The sequence below is a fragment of the Trichechus manatus genome, unplaced genomic scaffold, assembly GCF_000243295.1.
Source record: "Trichechus manatus latirostris isolate Lorelei unplaced genomic scaffold, TriManLat1.0 scaffold00098, whole genome shotgun sequence".
NCBI classification, from domain to species: domain Eukaryota; kingdom Metazoa; phylum Chordata; class Mammalia; order Sirenia; family Trichechidae; genus Trichechus; species Trichechus manatus.
In genome coordinates, this window is record NW_004444034.1 from 9,252,454 (window position 1) to 9,272,544 (window position 20,091).

A 20,091-nucleotide genomic window follows, 5' to 3' on the forward strand; every position below is an offset into this window, starting at 1 on the left:
TAATTTATTCTTACACCTTGGCCCAGTTTTTAGTTACATTTAGATATGTTGTGACCATATGTAAATGAATCTATAGAATAAAATTTAATTATATGTCATTCTGTTCAATATTTTAAAATTTTCACTGCTTTTTGGTAACAAAGCGTTTGACATTTTAACAATCTTCACATATACAGTTCATTGACATCAGTTACGTTCATCATGTTGTTCAGCCATCATGCTTATCTGTTACCAAATTTTTCCATTGTGATGTTTCTTGACAGGAAGTTCTCTCTTTCTTCCTAAAGATATTTTTAATTTTTAAAAGTTTACCTATGTGATTGCTTTATGGTGCATAGAAAATGAAAATATTATTATTAGAAATTATAGTGATTTTTGAAAATCATAGCCAAAACATGCCTTTTATCAAAGCTGCATTTAGGTCTTGAATCCATTTTGAGTAAATTTTGTATGTGGTATGAGGTAAAGGTCCAGTTTCATTCTTTTGCATATGGATATCCAGTTGTCCCAGCAACATGTTGAAAAGACTATTCTTTCCCCACTGAATCACCTTGGCACCCTTGTTGAAAATTAGTTGACCATAGACACATGGGTTTATTTCTGGACTCTCTATTTCACGAATCGCTATGACTATTCTTATACAAGAACCACACTGTCTTGATTACTGTTGTTTTGTGCAATAGTACAGTTTTGAAATTGGAAAATGTGAGTTCTTCCAACTCTGTTGTTTTTCAAGATTGTCTTGCTATTCTGGAAATTAATTACTAATTTTAGAATGAGCTGGGATTCTGAGAGGCATTATGTTGAATTTATAAATCAATTTGGGAAGTGTTGCCATCTTAATAGGACAGAGTAGAACTGCCTCATAGAGTTTGCCATCTTAATAGTTTTAAAACTTCCAGTCCATGAACGTGGATGTTTTTCCATTTATTTATTTATTTTTCATTTCTTTCAACAGTGTTTTGTAACTTTCAGAGTATGTTTTGTACTTCTTTTGTTCAATTTATTACTAAATATTTTTTATACTATTGTAAGATGGGTGCTCTAGGGTTTTTAAACAATCCTTATCCAACTTTGCACTTAGCACAGTGCCTTGCACACAATAGATTACGACTTACTTGTTGAGTGAATGAACATAGCCTTTCACTTAAACAAAAACTAAATTGGATATTGAGTCAATAGTAACTTTTCACATTTCTCATTTATTCAGTAATTCAGCTTATTCAATAACTGTTTACTGAGCGCCTACCATAGACCAGGCACTCTTCTAGGGCATAAATAGTGAACAAAACAAAAACTTTGGCCCATAAGGAACTTCACCCACTATGATAAGTTTGACAGGGGCCCTTTTTAATATTTAAGCAGAATGGAATTAGCGTTTGTTGCATAAATATTTCCTGCCAGGTGAAAGTCATTTGGGCTTTCTGATGGTAAGCAACAGAGCTAACTCAGTTTAGCCTAAGAAAAATAGTAGAATCTACGTAAGAATGCAGAGATGTCTTTTGGAATCCGTAGGTAGGAATGAACCAGGCTTTAGGAAAGAAGAGGCTTTGTTGCTTCTCTCATTGCAGTTTTTTTATTAATTTCTCTCTCTGCAGACTGACTTCTTTTCCTTCTTTAGCTCACATGGCAGAACATGGCTACCCACAGCTCTTCAGTTCCATAGTTCACTTCTAGCCATCTGCAGAATCTAACTCACAGACTCCAGGTCCAAGTCCCAATTCCTCAGAGTTAGTCAAGCTGACCCTGTCAGCTGTGACTCAAGAGTACAGAATCCCAGTACAAACATAAACACTTACGACTCAAAAGATTTATGAACTGGGCAAACACTCAAAGGTGTCATCTGTATACACACTGCATAATTTTCACAGTACTTCACAAGTAAAAACAGCGCAAAGATACAGACGCAGAACCTCGTTTTGACTCCATAATCCTGTGCTGTTACCACTAACCGTATACTTATTTTTTTTTAAAGATGTTGAGAGAAAATATTATTAAATCTCATTCAAAGAATGTATTCCCCTTGTTAATGCTCTCTAGGTGGCATCATTATCTTACCTCGTTAAGTATGCATGCCCCTTATTAATTGCTATTTCTTAATACAAGTACTATTATATTACCTTTTGTGTATATTTACATAAGCTTTTGCAAAAATAGTATGCTTGTATTAATAGAATCATAACAGTATGAAACTTTCAGTTATTCTCAGCAGTAAATTGAAAATGATTGACTTGTGCCTTGTTCCTAGATAATTGAAATATGTACAGTAAAATTTCACAAAAACATCTCAGAAGAATTAATTTTTTAAGGTTTTTTGTTGTCATTTTTGTTTTGTTCTCACTTATCTAACTAGATACAATAAACTTGAGACCCGTGTCATAAATCTTATTTAATAAAGATGTAGTCAGGTTAGTAGACTAATATGTACAAATTGGATTTAATGCCTTATTAGAAGTGTTTCCAATTTATAATCTAGGGATAAGTTTAGTTTCATTTGTTAATGATGAGGCTTGTTTTGAAGGCATGTAAATTATTTTCAAAAATATTGTATCATATTTCAAAAGGAGGAGTTTGTTTCTATCCTCAGTATTCTCTTTCTATACTTCTTCCTTTGGTGATCTTACCAGTTTCATGGCTTTAAAATACTCGGTGTAAGCTTACCAAAACTCGTTGCCATTGAGTCGAATCCAACTCATAGCGGCCCTGTAGGACAGAGTAGAACTACCCCATAGGCTTTCCAAGGAGCGGCTCGTGAATTTGAACTGCCAACCCCCAGTCTCTTAACCACTGTGCCAACAGGGCTTACCGCTGCTTAATATTTATCTGTAGCTCAGAATTCTCCTCTGAACTGACTTGTGGATCCAGATGCCTATTCACCATCACCACTTGACATATGTACTTAACATGGCCAAAACTAAGTTTCTTATCCTACCCCCTGCTAGCCAAAAATAAGTAAAGCTTGCTACTCCTTCCATATTTCCCATCTTAATTAATGGCAAGTCTGTCCTCCCATTTGCTCAGACTAGAAACCTTAGACTTATTCTTGACTCCTCTCTAACCTCATATTTATCAGCAAATTATGTTACCTTCAAAATAATTTAGAATCTGGCCCCTTCTCAAAACCTCCACTGCCGCCACCCCTGTCCAAGCCATCTTTATCTCTTGTCTGGATTCCTGCTTCCCCTCTTGCCTGCCTCTATTCTCATGAGCGTAAGTGATCCTATTAAACACAAATCAGATCACGTTACTTCCCAGCTCGGAACCCTTCAGTGATTCCTCATTATTTCCAGAGTAAAGGTCAGAGTAAAGGTCAAAGTTCTTACACTGGGCCTCACAGTCTGTTCCCTGTGGCTGTCTTCTCTGACTCTGATCTACTCTTCTCAGCTACCCTGCCTCTCTTGCTTTTTCTCAAATGCAGTTGGCACCAACTGCCTCAGAACCTTTACACTGACTACAACGCTCTTCCGTTGCTCAAGTGCCACCTTTCCATGAGCCCTACCCTTACTCTACCCCATTTCAGATTTAAGCTCCTTCCTCTCCCCTTATCGTGCTCTATCTGTTCTCCATAGCACTAGTGCGGTTCTAACGTATGGTACTATATAACTTACATAGTTATTGTGTTTAGTCTCTTTGGTCTTCTTCCTCCCAGTAAAATAAAAGTTCATAAGACCTAGAGTTTTGACTGTTTTGTTTAGTAATGTATCACCCGGTACATAGAGCGGTACTCGCAATAATTTCTGCTGAATGAATGCATTTGTGAAACTCTTGTATGGTGTGTACACCCACACATACATATATTAAACTGCTGATGTAAGTTTTCTTTTAAAAGATTTCTTCTTAAATGGGTTGGCAGATTATATAGAATCAGTTAGCTAAGGCACACCTGTCTTTCCCTCATTTTGAGCTATTTGTATATGGGGCAGAAGAGGGTTAGCATTTCTGGATACTTACATCAAAACAACAAATGTGCTTAAAACCAATTTTCAGCTTCAAGAATGAGCATAATAAATACCTGTAGATTAGTTACCTAGCAGAATTATTAAACTGGGCACTCAAAGAGAAATTGTAGATATTTGAAAAATAACACAAGTTTTTAATTTTAGCAATGCCTGGCATGTCTAGTGAATCATAAACAGATTGTTATTATTCTGAATTTCATTTATTATTCTGAATTCTGAATTTCCCTTCTTGTAACAAACAGTACTGTTGCTAGATGTTTCCAATTTGTTTTGATGGAGAACATTGCCTGTTTCTTCACTGATTTAAATTCAGTCTCACATAGGAACATATTAATCAGATTTACTGGCTAATTATTAGTCACGTTCAGTAGAACTCTGAATTGGAAAAAAATGTAAAAACTTACAATCTTTTAGAGAATTATATTACAGCGTTATGAAAGCATCTTATATTCAGTTTTCATTGTAAAAATGTGTATATTAGAGTAGCTGATCTGTGGTGCCTTTCTTCTATAATTCTAAATAATTCTACTAAAATGAACATTAGCAAATCTTAAGAAAACATAGGTTGAATTCTGAATTCCAGTCAAGTAATCTTGTCAGGTCAGTAAACATAGATCATCAGCTAGGTAAATAAATCTCCATATTACCGTTCAATCAAATGACAGATAACAAAGCAATGTTAGTGTCCAAAAACATAATATACATACTCAGTCTCGTGTGACTGCCATGAGATTCATTTTTTGTTGAATGCAAAATAAGCTTTCTCTGGAAGGAATTGTACTTGTTAAGAGTTTTATCTCATTTGTATCTGGCTTTTGAGTTATTAAATGTAATTTCTTTTAGAATTTAAGAGACAAATGAAATTAAAAAGCAACAAGTTTGAAGATCTGTTACTTTCAATGAGAAAATTGCTTTTTATTTACGGTGTCTTGTTTCAACTCGTAGTGAAAGCTATCCTCTCTTACTATACCTAGAAGTAGTAAAGGAAAAAATGGTACAGTGGATTATATGCTATTTAGGTGGTCAGCAATCTGAAGCATTTTCAGAGTCTAAATACAGACCTGAAAAAAAAAAAAAAAGGAAAATGAAATCTCTCCTCTGGTCATATGTTTTATTGATCTTGTGGGTTAACAACAGCAAAAATTACGTAAACACCTATAATTCACTAATAACCACAGGGTTTATGGCAAGTTTTTCGTTGGGATGTAGCTGAAGATCAGACTGTTAGCTGACCCAGGTACTCATAAAATATCCTATATGCTGCTTTGGTGTACTCAGGATTTTCTTATAATAGTACCATGTTTAGATAATTTATAATTTTATCATGGAAAGATATTACCTTACCAGAGTCCCATAATAGACCATTGGCCTGAGTTCAGTATCTTATTCACTGCTTGTAATATTATACTCTGAGAGAAGAGAGTTTAGCTGTATTTCAAACAATAGAAAATAGGGATGATAAAAAACTGCGTCTTATTAACTATAGGAAAAATGTAAAAAAGATACAGATTTGTTGCTAATATATTCCCAACGTACAAAAAATTAATTTTTTAATATTTGTTTATAATATAGCAACTTGCGGTTTGACACGTTTTCTTTTGCCCATGTTAAAAACTTTTTTGTGAAGACGGCATTTTTTTTTTTCCTTCTTTTCTTTGGAGTCATTCACTCTAGAAGTAATTATATGAGTTGATTTATAAGTAAAGGCTTCATCTTCCAAGGGGTTGGAGAGAAAAGAAAATCTAAAGTACTCAGAGCCAGTATTCCTGGTTACTTGTGTTAGATTGACATTTTCTTTTAAGTGTTAACGTGCTTTGCTTTCTAATTCTCTTTATTCTAGTCTATGCAAGGGAGACTATCTAAAGAGAAATTGATCACTCAAAAGATGGTGGAAGAGCTAGAAAAGAAAGAAAGAAACATACAGAGATTAACAGAAGCATTGCTTGGGGTAAGTAGAAGAAATTCAAGTTGCTTTCAAAGGATGATTCACTACATAAGTTTAGACAAATACTTATTTTATACATATTAATAGAACATTTTTATTTTTATATTTTTACATCAATACGATTATTTATTGAGAACACCTGAAGTTTATTGAGTGTTTACTGTCAGGTACTGTACTAAGCACTTTAGACATATCTCATTTTAGCCTCTCAGCACATAATGTAGATATTATTATTATTGCTGTTTTACAAATGAAGAAACTGAGACTTAAAGAAGTTAAATAACCTGCCCAGACTCACACAGTTCATGCATCAGATCTATCTACAGAGCCTGCCCCCTTAACTACTACTAAGCTCTGCAGCTTCTCTGTTAATGAACATGCATATAGCACTTCATGATTTGTAAAACATTTTTTACATTTATCAAGTATTTCCCATCTATCCTTTTAGTGCTCATGTGCCCACAATATGCCTGCCAAGAGGTAACCCTACCTGTTTAAGCATTTTTAGGGACATGGAATGTGCAGTTGTGCACTGCAGAGCCCCTGGAATCTGGACTCACATCCCAGCTCTGCCATTTATCAACTGTGTGACCTTGGGCAAATTACTTCACCCCAGTGAGCTTCATTCTCCCCTCAACTGCACAATGGCTTTCATAGCCCAACCTTGCTATCCTCATAACATCGCTACTCTTAAGATAATATATGGTTATGTAACTTGCCCAAGGTCATTCAACTAATAAGTGGTTGAGCCACTTTTTTGGATTTCATGGTTTATACTGGAACAACTGACATTTGACATGTTGACATTTGCCCTGAAGGTACAAAAGCAGTGTTTAAAACTACTAGTACCTTAGCATGAATCAAGGCAATACCAATAGAATCTATTGGTAGTTAATGTATTCTTTTTTTATTTTTTAATTTAGATGAAGGTTTACAGAACAAATAGTTTCTTATTGAACAGTTAGTACACATATTGTTTTGTGACAATGGTTAACAACCCTACAACATGTCAGTGCTGTCCCTTCTCAACCTTGGGTTCCCTATTACCAGCTTTCCTGTCCCCTCCTGCCTTCTAGTCCTTGTCGGTGAACTGTTGTGCCCCATTAGTCTCGTTTTGTTTTATGGGGCTGTCTGATCTTTGGCTGAACAGTGAACCTCGGGAATGACTTCATTACTGAACTAAAAGGGTGTCCAGGGGCCACTCTCTCGGGGATTCTCCAGTCTGTGTCAGGCCCGTAAGTCTGGTCTTTTTTTGTGAGTTAGAATTTTGTTCTACATTTTTCTCCAACTCTGTCCAGGACCCTCTGTTGTGATCCCTGTCAGAATAGTCAGTGGCAGTAGCCAGGTACCATCTATTTGTACTGGACTCAGTCTGGTGGAGTCCCTGGTAGTAGTGGTCCATTAGTCCTTTGGACTAATCTTTTCCTTGTATCTTGTTTTCTTCATTCTCCCTTGCTCCCGAAGGGGTGAGACCAGTAGAGTATCTTAGATGGCTGCTCACAGGCTCTTGAGATTCCAGACGCTACTCACCAAGGTAGAATGTAGAACATTTTCTTTACAAACTGTGTTATGCCAATTGAGCTAGATGTTCCCCAAGACCATGGTCCCCACAGCCCTCTGCCCAGCAATTCAGTCCCTCAGGGAGTTTGGATGTATCTATGGAGCTTCCATGACCTTTCCTTGTACAAGTTGTGCTGGCTTCCCCAGTATTGTGTTCTGTCTTGCCCTTCTAATAGAACATTTTTAATTGAAGACTACATTGATAGTCCATTTACTAAATCCATTAGGTTTCTTACTAAAGGTATGATTAAGAAGGCAAACCTTTATTTATCTTACATTTTAGAATACAATTTCATAAACTACAGCAAAATCAAATGTTATATGGAGAATAGGTTCCAAAGTCAGCAAAGAAGGTATACATTGAAATGTAAACAAAATTACTCTTAAAAATTCTTAAGGAAGGTGCAGTGTTGGCCCTTCATCATTTCATTCCACTTTCTTCATTTGAGTACAAGATAAAATACGAAGCTTGCATTTAAGGACCTATTATACAAAAAAATAAAAATAAAAATACATATCTTGCTTAGTTTTAAAGTTCATCATGACATTTTTCTCTAAATACTTAAGAATGCATTTCTAAAAATTAGGGACATTTTCCTATATAACCATAATACCATTGTCATACCAATGAGAATAATAATTCCGTATCATTTTATAATAGTCCATATTCGGTTTTCTCCAGTTCTTCTCCAGTGTTTTTTGTAGTAGCTGTTAAAATCAGGATCTAATCATGGATTATGCATTGCATTTTATTATGTCTTGTAAATCTAAAACGCCTTTCTTCTCTAATGATATTGACTTGTTGAAGAAACTGCACCTATTGTCTTACAGGCTTGTAGATTGTTACACCTTCTAGATTTGTCTGATTGCTTCCCTATGGTGTCATTTACCTTGTTCTCTATTCCCTGCATTTCTTGTAAGTTAGAACTAAAGACATGATGAGATTCAGATCAAACATTTTTTGGCATGAATACTTTGTAGGTGTTGTTCATTTCATGGGATATGTAATTTTTGGTTATTTGACTGTGACACAAACAGTGATCATTAGATTAAGGTGGTGACAGCCTGATTCCATCTGTAAAGATACAGCCCCTGCAACTAGCAAGTAATCTGTTGGGTATCACCTGTGTGAATATGCAGTTTGCCAGCAAACTTTCCCTTGATAGTTTTAGCATCTACTGATGATCAGTGCCTGAAACATTAGAGGGTCAGAAAATGGTGATTTTTTTTTTCTAATTATATCGTTCCTTTTACATTTATTAGCTGGCAGTTGTCTATAAAAAAAGATCTATCTTTCATCAACCCAGGCTTATTCTGAAATATAATTCCAACTGGAAAGCTTATTAAACTGCTTTTTAATAAGCAGTTTTCAAGATGAGGGGTAGATGGTGACAGTTTTGGGGTGAGGTGAAGGTAGCTTTCTCTGTCATGAGTTCATGTTGATACTTCCAATTCAGATTTAACAATTCAGGGTTGTTGGAGTTTTTTCCATTTTTAATTTTATTCTTGTATTTCCTTTTCTCTTACACTGAAATTTAATTCCCATCAACATATTAGCTTTTTTCTCAGTATACAAAAAATAGTTTCAGAGTAACTAAATCACTATTACTAATAGCAATAAAACTACGGAAAGAGGTTTAAAGTTTAATAGTTCTTTTTGTCCTTGGAATATACCCCGTTATAGAAAAGTATATGAACTACCAAGATACTCATTATGTAAGAGTGTGAGGGACCCCTAGAAACTGAGACTGTTTAGATTTATGTTTTCTTTCTCAGGCTTACCCTAGGACATTGGGTGGCACAGTGGAATCACTTCCACTATTTAAATTGTTATTTTTCTTCTTCTTTTTCACTGTGTGTATTCAGTTGAATTTGTTTAATGTGCATATAATGTGACTCCACTGTTTTCTTTATAAACTTGTGGGGGGAAGCGATTAACCTCGTATGAATTTTGAGTACCTTTCTTCTGTTCTAACAACCTAATTTCTGTTTTCTTTACCCATTGCAGAACCAAAGACAAACAGAAGAGACGTGCTCCTCTTTGGATCAGGGCCAGGAAGCGGGCCAATCCAGGCAGCAGACAGTTCTTTCCAAATGGCCGTTATTTGATTTGACTGTGATTGATCAGCTATTCAAGGAAATGTCCTATTGTTTGTTTGACTTGAAAGCATTGTGTAGTATTCTTAATCAGCGTGCTCAGGGCAAGGAACCTAATCTTTCATTATTATTGGGAATCAGATGTAAGTGGCTGATGATTTGTTCTTTATTGCTTAGCAATTAGAAACCTGTCTTTGTGAATCAAACTTCTGACTCCCTTTCCTTTGTTATCTCCTTTCCTACTTAGATTTATAAGTCTGAATCATTCTGTGGGTTTATGTATACCTGTTATCACTTCATCACTAGAACTTACCTCATTATACTTAAGGAGTGAGTAGGGTCATAGTCAATATGATCTGCCACTTGGCAGATACCTAAAAGTCTGCTGGGTGGATGAGCAAGGAGATGTTTCCTGTGCTGAAACTGTAAATGTGTGACTGGAGTGGTAATTACATGTGATACCCTGATAGGGTCTCTGATCTTGCTTAAGGTATTTTAACTCTTCTAAAAGTAACAGCTCTATCTGTTTGCTTTCATATGGTAATTATATAAATTAATTACCCAGCCGAATGCCCACTGGTGAAATATTTGAGGAGAAAATACTCATTTGCTTTCCTGTGTAGTGTGTGGTCCACGGCAGTTGCTTAATGTGATTGCCAACACTGTCACGTGAGCCAGTTTTCATGGCCTACAGATCTTTTTTGTCCCTGCCATGCATGCCTCCTGGCTTTTCCCCTTTCAATGTGAACCTGCCCTCCCTCAGCCTCATTTCTGTCTGCCGCAGTACCCTCTCAATGTCTCTTCCCTCCTTTGCTGCTTTTGTAGGAACACTCATCTCTTCATGTACTTCCAAAATAATCAAAATAATGACATGTTGGTCTCTTTTTAATACGGAAGAAATGGACTTCAGTAAAGAGATAAGAATGGAATAAGACCACATTGTAATAAGGCTTATGAACCAAGATGTATTCAGTAACTGCCTAATGTGGTTAGCTAAAATGGGGGCACTAGTTTTATTTCCATTTTCATCAAAAAGATTCCACCATCTTGCATCATAATAGTTATTTTGACAGACCAAATAATGCTCTTGTTCAAAGTAACTGAGGATTGTAGAAAGAAGGAAATTGAGAAAGCCTGCTCACTTTGTAACATCACATTATTTCAAGTACACTGACACCTTCATTTTAAAATATAAACAGTGTAGTCATTAACTGCAGTCATCCACACCTGTCTTTGAATATCTTTCTTGAAAATGCTCAACCGTTTTTGTTTCTAAGCTCTTGGGTTAAAAAAAAAAAAAAAATCACTTGTTAAATGAAACATGTAGCTCTTTGTACTGCTCAGAGATGTCAATAGAACCTTTTCCTCTACTTCTTTGTTTTTTATAGATGTGTGTGCACATGTATGAGTGTGAGTGTGTAAAAACACACACCAAATATGTAGAGATATTCACTCACTTAATAAACATTTATCAAATGCCTATTATGGCCCAGGCACTCGTGGTCAACACTGGTTAGGTACTAGTAATGCAAATAAACACAGCCCTTGCCCACACATTAACCAAATTATTAGTGTTGTAATCTTAACAGTAGGAGCATGGGAGGAGAAACAAATAACAAGCCATGAAGGCTCCACAGAGTAGCTAGTGTTTGACTAGAATCTTAAAGGAGGAGGAGTTTGCCAGGGAAACCTGGGATGTTTTCGTTAGAAACGATCTCTTGGGAGCAAGAAGCAAAAGCTCACAAAAGACATTTTCTCCACTATTTTAGAACTGGTTACCCCTCCAGTTGTTTTGTAACCTTCCACATTTGCATTATCCTAGATAGTGTTTGTTAACTTTTCTGAGTAATAGGGTAATGGAGCTATCCTAATAAGAATAAAAAATGATTCAAAATTCTAACACCTGGAAAGGAGGAGTGTGCTGTCACATTGTAGGGAGAGCAGCTAGGATCACATAGCAATGTGTGTATAAATTTTTGTATGAGAAACTGACTTGAACTATAAACTTTCACTTAAAGCACAATAAAAAAAAAAAATCCCAATGTGTACTCCTTCCAGTCTTTAAAAGTTCAACCCCAGAATCCTTACCTTGTTTTCTGGCAATGTGAAAATTTGACTAGCCAGATGATTTGTCACTACCAATGCATTCTATTTTATCTTTCTCTCACTGCTCCACTGGTTATCTGTTGACCCTGTTCATCTTGCTGTTCTTAAAACCTGGTTTCCATGACATCATTCTCCAGGTTCTGCTTCTACTGTCATGACTACTCAATCTTCTGTGAACTTCTCTGCCATTTAAATATTGGTATCCCTCAGGAACTTTTGGTGTTGGTTTTGTTGTTGTTCTCTTTTTATCCAGTACTTTCTTTGAGTAATCTTACCCATGTCTTCTTCTTTTCTGATATTGCTATACCTTTGACCCATCCGTACATTTATCCCTGCTTAGACATCTTTTCTGGGCACCTGATTATATTCACCTGTATATTAGAACCTAGTTGCTTCATAGGCATCACAGACTCAAGATTGTGCTTATTTGTTCATAAAACTATAAATGCTTGAGAACAAGCCACTTTGTTAGTTATTTTGTTGACCTCAGTGTCTAGCATAGTGCCTGGATCATCATGGCAGATGTTCAATTCATGCTTGTTAAAACAACAAGTTATTTGATCCTTATATTTCCAGTAAAATACTTGGGCTAACGAAGGCATCAAACCAAAAACTAAACCTGATGCTGTCTAGTCGATTCCAACTCATAGGGACCCTATAGGATAGAGTCGAGCTACCCCATAGGGTTTCCAAGGAACGGCTAGTGGATTTGAACTGCTGACCTTTCAGTTAGTAGCCATAGCTCTTAACCACTGTGCCACCAGGGCTCCAGTGAAAGTATAGGAAAGAAAAGGTTTATTTTACAGTCACTGGCTCTGTCTGGTTTATGTTGAGATACGCTTACGAAGAGAGGAACTGGAGTAAATAATTGTAAAAGCTAGCTGACTTGGGGCTGTACCCGTAGTCAGTTGTTGGTCAGCTGTCTATCAGCTTGATTCAGTTGTTTGAGGTCGTAGGGTCCCATGAGTCGGTATATATATGCTTTATGTGATTCTTATACAAACACCTTGGCTATTTTGAAAATTAATATTTTAAGCCAATAAATCCACTTTGCTAGCTATAAAAATGTAAGACATCACCTCTCAACTATGTAAAAGATTTTCAGAGTTTGCCGAATGGGAAGAGCTGAGTATCCTAGTTCAACTTGAAGAAAAATGTTATATAGCATGCTCTTTTTTACTTTTGGAATATTGTCGTTCATTAAGCATGTTGAATTTATGTTTAATGCTGTATGAATTTAATGCATTTAAAGTAATGAGCAAAATTTTAAAAGGAGTAAGTAGATAAGATCTGTTAAATATTGAATGGTGCTTAATTTAAACCTGAGCCTGACTGTTAAGTGTACAACAGTCATTATATTTCCAGTGGTAATTAAGATGAGAATCTTAAAATACCTTTGTTCAAAAACGTGAGACCATTTTTTTCCCATGTTTTATTTACACAGCAATGAACTGTTCAGCTGAAGAGACTGAGAATGACCACAGCCCAGAAACACTCACTAAAAAACTGTCAGACGTGTGCCAGTTACGGAGGGACATTGATGAATTAAGGACTACGATATCTGACCGCTATGCTCAGGACATGGGAGACAACTGCATTACCCAGTGATTAAGTTTTGATCCCACAGCATAATGAAGCAAGTTAAATGCTGCTGTGTTATGGTTCTTCGTATTTCTCTTAAGGAGCCATAATGGAAGATTGCAAATCACGAATGACTTGCACGTAAATTTTTTTCTCTCCCTTCCCACCCCCTGTTGATATGTTTTTATTGAGGGGAAAAGGAGGGTGTGAGGAGATTTTGAAGGGGCTTGTCTAATCAGGCCAAAAAAAAAAAATCAAATAACCGTTTGAAAAATGTGATAGTCTGTAAGAAAAAATTCTGTATTCTCAAACTACTGATTGTAGGACCAAGCTGTGAAGAGTTCCCTTCAGATAAAGGAGTAGGATTTCTTTTAATTCTATAGAAGTTTGTTTTGTGTATGTGTGCTTTATTCAAAAAATTACAAGGATTTATGAGGTCAAAGCAATGCTTCTGAAGAAGGCACACACTGTTTATTCTTGCATTTTCTTTCATGTCGATGCTTGTGTAGTAGTACTTTGGGGTTTTCAAGGGCTGACTAAACAAGAGTTCCAACAGTGGGCAAGTATTCTAATAGTGGTATAACAAGCAAAATCATTTGTATTTTGAATAATCACTGTGGTGAGATGATGAGGTTGTGGGGTTGGGTTGATTTTAGTACTGTAGGTAAGTCAGCTGTTTTCCAGAGTGATTATGGATTGTCTTAAAAGTGTGAAACCTTGATGTGGTGTTTTTTTGTTATTGTTTTTGTTTTTTAAGCATTGTAATTTATATTACAAGGCCGTTTAACATTATTTGAACTAATTTCTAACATATCCCTTACTATTTACAATTTTCTATTTATGTTTTATATATCAGTGTAAAAAAAGCCATATAATTCAAACTTTCTAAGGCCTCAGATCATTACTGTAAAAGAAATTTTAAGAAAGTGACTCTGGAACAATAGCTTATTTATCCAAATCTCAGTGTTTACATTTTAACAATTTTGTATCTGTTACAATTTAAAGATGAAACTAAGAGAAAGCCAACATGTGATCTTTATACCTGACTAATCACTAGCATAAAACAGCGTCTAAACCTAACTGATATTTTAATTCATTTTATCAGATAAAATACATTAAGAATAGGGTTTTCCATAAAATACTAACTTGGCCAGGTTATCTCTTCAACTGGAATACAGGGTATTACTATGAAGTGCAACTGATTTTTAAGTAGATTTAACTTTAAATTTCCAAATGAGTATTGTTCCTGTTTTAGTTGGTACTTTGGGGGGACAACATATTTTATTGCCTTCAGAGCATTCATTACATTATTTTGAATATGCTCAGATAGGGCAAATCATTGTCCTTCACAAGTTTGTTTGATTTCTTGTTGCACCCAAGAATTATTTAGGTCAAGATGAAATAAGGGTGGAGGGATGAGGAGTAGAAATCAAGCAGGATTGTATTGTTTTGGTCAAGAGCAGATCACATGCCTGTTGTCTTGCTAGGCTTATACTGGCATAAAGGCTGCTCCTAGAAAAGATGTCTCTTGAATTCTTTAAGCGGTGAAAGCATCTGCGGGGTAAGTATAAGGCCTCCAGGGGAGACTACCCAGGAAGACAGTTCAGATTTTTGGCTTATATGCAGCTCTCAGCAAGTTATGTTTTTGTTGTATTTCAATAATAAGTTCTAATACATCACGAAGACATCAAATTCCCCTTCTGTTCAGTGCCCGAGTCCTCAGTAGTACTGTGACTTCTTAGTATCCGGGCACTAAATAAAGTACACTGTATCGTCTGCATCCCAAAGTCCCTAACCTATTAAGGAGGCGCTTAGTCACTGTAAGAACCGGCTTTCTAACGTCTTCATTTGTTTTTTAATGTTGGTGATTTGAAGACAATCGGAGTAGTAAATTTATACCAAAAATCTGATGAAAACAATTCTGCTGTGCAAAAATTAATATTTCTGAAAATACCCTTTTCCAGTAAGGTAGGTAATAGCATCTAAAGTAGATCAGGCAAAAGTGCAGCAAACATTTTTACAGTCTCTTTGAATAGAATCCCTCCCTCCAGCTCCAAGACTGTGGAAACAAAGACATCTTAAAATGATAGTACTAGTGGACAATCATTGATTTGGGTCACCAGGTTCTTATTTAAATACCTGCTAGGTTTTTAGTATTTGTTTTGGGTGTTTTATGGTTGTTGTTATTGTTTTAAACAAATTTATGGTCATTTGTTTTAATCTATAGTACATTTTTGTTTTCTAGTTTAGTTGGGATAAAATAATTTTTTAATTGTTTTAATCAGTTAATTTTCTAAAGCTTAAAGAATTTCACTTAATAAACATATCTTAACATATAAATTTTTTTTAACTTAATGAGAAATTGGCATACTGCTGCAAATGCGTTTCAGTTTTCAAAATACATGCTCCCCATAAAAAGTGAAGTTAAGACATGATTGTTTAAGTATTGCCTTGAACTACAAAGTTTGATCTCTTGGAATCTGGAGTTGTAAAGGGGCCTAGATGAGACAGCCTTGGAGGAAATTTTAGGAGGAAATGAAACTAGAAGCATTCTATTTTTGTCAGTATTTAATTTTTTATTTTTATTTTTCAGAAAATCTCCCTCTTCCAAGCCACCCCTTGGAATAATTAATAATACTGGTATCCCGTTGAAAACAAAGATTTTACTGTTAGGCCAACCAAGTAAGATAGGCAAACAGACACTCTAGTGTCCTGCTCCAGTTTGAACTAGGATGTGCACAGAACTTATTACAGTGATATATGCCTGAAATGAAAAGTAACCTAAATTTTAAAGAAAATCTATTCAGAAGTTTCCTATGATATGAAACCTCTTTTAGTTAGGCTGTTTAGAATTAAATGCTTGTTCTCTTAGGTAGTTTCTCATGTGATAATAACATTTATTATTGGCCATTTGGGCTTTCAAGTTGAGCTTATTCTGCCTCAGTCACATGAAAGCAGGGATAAAGTAACAGTTGTCTCAGTGAAAGACACAAGTTACCTCTGCAGATAAAATTAACGGGATCAAAGGCACAGTAGTTGTTTCATTTGATGTCAGAAAAGTAGGATGACTTTAAACCGTTAGTAAATTTCCAGTGGCTTCTAATTTTAAAAAGCATAAGTATTGACTAGGTAAGATGTGCATGAATTTATTTTCAAATAAGTATCACTCCTTTTCATATTTGAAATAGAATTGAATATTTAACGGTAACAGTATTATATTTTAGTGAATTTTATTTTGGTTGTGACAACTTATTAAACTGATTAGACTTCTTCCATAGCTTGTTAGAGATAATTTCAAGGGCTGGAAAGTGTTACTAAAAGGAATATTGTTCATTTCTGACTTACTAATGAGATTATAAACTAATTTTGGCATAGTTCAAGACTTCCTAATAGGAATTTCTTGGAGGATATTTTTAAAGGAACTACTTTATTGGAAATAAAAATGTTCTTTGAATATCAGTAATAGTTCATTGAGTAAAATATTAGCTGAGAACCTGGACTATATGTTTACAAAGCATAGTTCAGCTCAGGCACACTTATAATTTGGATTATTGACATTCTCTCATGTAGATTTCTACATGTATAATTACGGTAATAAGCAATTCTCATAACCATGCTCACTCAGACCATATAATTTGAAACTGCCAGTAGCTGTAGCTGTTAGAACCAAAGTCAATTCATTTAGGTCCCCCAAATAAATTTTGAAATTTATTTTCATTGTTCAAAAACAAGAGAAACTATTTGGGATAAAGAGTGCAATTTCTGAATTCACCTCAAAATGCCCATGGTGGAATAGTGCTGTATGATTATGTCATGCATTTAATCATGAAGGGGGAAAGATTTTCAATTTTTTTTTTTATTTAAAAGAAACATTGACTATAATAAGAATGTAGATTCAAAACAATAACTCATTAACAACACTATTGCAGCTACATACAGAGAGAACCTTTTGTGCCTTTTTGCCTGCAGTAAGCATTCATTTCTGTTTTACATAAACTATAAGAATGTTGATGATTATTGCACCTTGGTTCTGTAAATAAACTTGAATAGGATTTCGTTTGTTTTTTAAGCAAGGAGCACTGTTTCATTACTAGGTAGATACCTTAGTAAACATGCGAGGGGTGTCAGATACATGTCTTTTCCCTGTATAGTGAGCAGAAAACTTCTTTGGAATGTACCCATTTATGTGTGTTTGTGTGTACATAGATGTATAGTTATTTAAATAAATAAACAAAATTCAGCATCACACTGGTGTGATGATGAGAAATAGTAAGGTGCTAGGTGGTTACATTCAAAGCACAGCTGAGTGTCTAATCAGTCACTATGACTGGTGGTTTTGTAAACTAGGTTCAGTTTTTGAACCACCCAGAATACCTCATCTGTAAATACAATGGTCATGACTTAATTGAAATAGTTATTGTAAAAAGAATGTGAAGCCACTGGTTGGCTTATGCCTTCTGACCTATTGTTCTTGCCTCTTTTTTTGTAAAGGGGTTCTTTTTTTTCCCCTTTTCTTTTTAAATAGGGTTTACAGCTAGAATTTTGAATGCCAAAGTTCTATTTATTAAATAAAAAAATTTTTCAATGTTAATGGCTAGTATTTTTCCACTGGAAGAATTTTGTTTGTTGATGTTTGAGTTTGTATTTACAGAGAAATAAATTTTTTATAAAAAGATTTATGTCTTCAAGTGCCTAATGTTAATATATAAGAATGAATTTGAAATTTCAGACTCTTTTCTGAATTCTCAGTGACAAGAACATGCCAACTTTTAGATAAAGCTTCTCACAGATACACAAGAGAATCTCTGACCAGAATATAGAGACTTCTGCCTTCTGTCTTACAATTTTTTTTTTTTTTTTTTTTAGTCACTGCTAAGTTGAATTTCTCAGGGCCTTCACATGAAGGACACTGAGATTTTCTGATGTCAGGTGCTGTAAATACCAAATCATACCTGTAACGATTTCGGCTGATAGCTCTAGGTCCTGCATTGAATTCCTAAAATCCCTATTTAATCAGCAGTCTTCTTTCTACTTACCCAGCAGACAATATCTGGCCTCAGTTTTCCACATTGCTGCAAGGTTGGGCTAGCGAGTCAAATCTTTTTTATTCTTTTCCCTGTAATAGAAAGTCAAAACCTTACCGAAACACAAATAAGGCTTTATTAAAAAGTAGCTATGCAGGGGCCTGGGCATCTCAGCTTTGATGATTTGCCAGCCTGGGCCCAGAGATGCCCCCATGGATGGCACCCTAGGTCCTTGTCCTAACACATACGGTATAGCCTCAATCTCACCAGGAAGCTGGTTAATGACTGTATTAGCAGTGTCTGTTTCCAGTCCAGCCAACGCGGCATTGCTCTGTCAGTCTTCAACAAGGCATCAGTTAACAGAAGAAAAAAGATCATTTTCGAAATCCTGCATCACAGACTACTTGCACTGTAAGCAAATGTCTTAGAAATAAAAGCAGAATGGATAAAATCCTACAGTATTTCTAAAGTGTACAGTGAGGAGGTTTCTCCTCCAGAGCAAAAGGTATAATGATTATTATAGATCTGGTTACAGTGTTTTGATGGAGAGTCAATGAAGAGTTTTTAATAGGGTTCATCTCAGTGATATTGCCAATACTTTGAGCTTCTTTATATGCCAACTTAACCAATCCTTCTATGTAGGAAAGCAAAGGACTCAGTTAAGTGTTGTAATGGCAAAGAAGTCCTCGGCACCAGAAGGAAGGAAATAATAAGAATTAGACCAGATTTAAATGAAATAGGGAATAGAAAAACCATTGAGTTAATAAGACCAAAAGCTGGTTCTTTGAAAAGATCGACAAAATTTGATAAACCATTGGCCAAACTGACAAAAAAAAAAAACAGGAGAGGAAACAAATAACCCGTAGAAGGGTGATACCACAACCGCCCTGACTGATATTAAAAAGAATCATAACAGAATACTATGAAAAATTGTACTCTTAACAAATTTGAAAACCTAGAGGAAGTGGACAAATTTCTAGAAACTCACTACCTACCTAAACTAACACAAACAGAAGTAGAACAACTAAAACCCATAACAAAAGAAGAGATTGAAAATGTAATTTAAAAAATCCGTGGCCCTGATCGTTTCACTGGAGAATTCTACCAAACTTTCAGAGAAGAGTTAACACCACTACTGCTAAACGTATTTCAGAGCATAGAAAAGGATGGAATACTCCCAAACTCAATGTATGAAGCCAGCATAACCCTGATAACAAAAGCAGGTAAAGACACCACAAAGAAAATTACAGACCAATATCCCTCATGAACATTGATGCAAAAATCCTCAACAAAATTCAAGCCAGTAGAATTCAGCAACATATCAAAAAAATAATTCACCATGATCAAGTGGGATTTATACCAGGTTTGCAGGGATAGTTCAACATTAGAAAAACAATCAATGTAATCCATCACATTAATGAAACAAAAGACAAAAACCACATGATCTTATCAATCAATGGGGAAAAGGCATTTCATAAAGTCCAACATCCATTCATGATAAAAACTCTCAAAATAGGAATAGAAGGGAAATTTCTCAATATAATTAAGGGCATTTATACAAAGCCAACAGCCAACATCATCCTAAATGGAGAGACTTTGAAAGCATTCCCCTTGAGAATGGGAACCAGACAAGGATGCCCTTTATCACCACTCTTAATTCAACATTGTGCTGGAAGTCCTAGCTGAGACATCAGGCTAGAACAAGAAAGTGCATCCAAATTGGTAGGGAAGAAGTCAAAGTATCTCTATTTGCAGATGATATGATCTTATACACAGAAAACTCCAAAGAATCCACAAGAAAACTACTGGCACTAATAGA

The 20,091-nt window shown here is 35.4% G+C and overlaps 1 protein-coding gene across 2 annotated transcripts in view; it reads left to right on the forward strand.

The window, feature by feature from the left end:
• The window catches only part of CEP85L (centrosomal protein 85 like), a 147,335-nt gene extending 129,280 nt beyond the window's left edge, over nt 1–18,055 (forward strand). For both annotated transcript variants that reach the window (XM_004382739.2, XM_023737189.1), the window contains exons 11-13: nt 5,800–5,907; nt 9,473–9,704; nt 13,112–18,055. In XM_004382739.2, the coding sequence (XP_004382796.1) occupies nt 5,800–5,907; nt 9,473–9,704; nt 13,112–13,275 (504 nt within the window). In that variant the 3' untranslated portion in view covers nt 13,276–18,055. The remainder of the gene's footprint in view (nt 1–5,799; nt 5,908–9,472; nt 9,705–13,111) is intronic.
• Nucleotides 18,056–20,091: the final 2,036 nt, after the last annotated feature.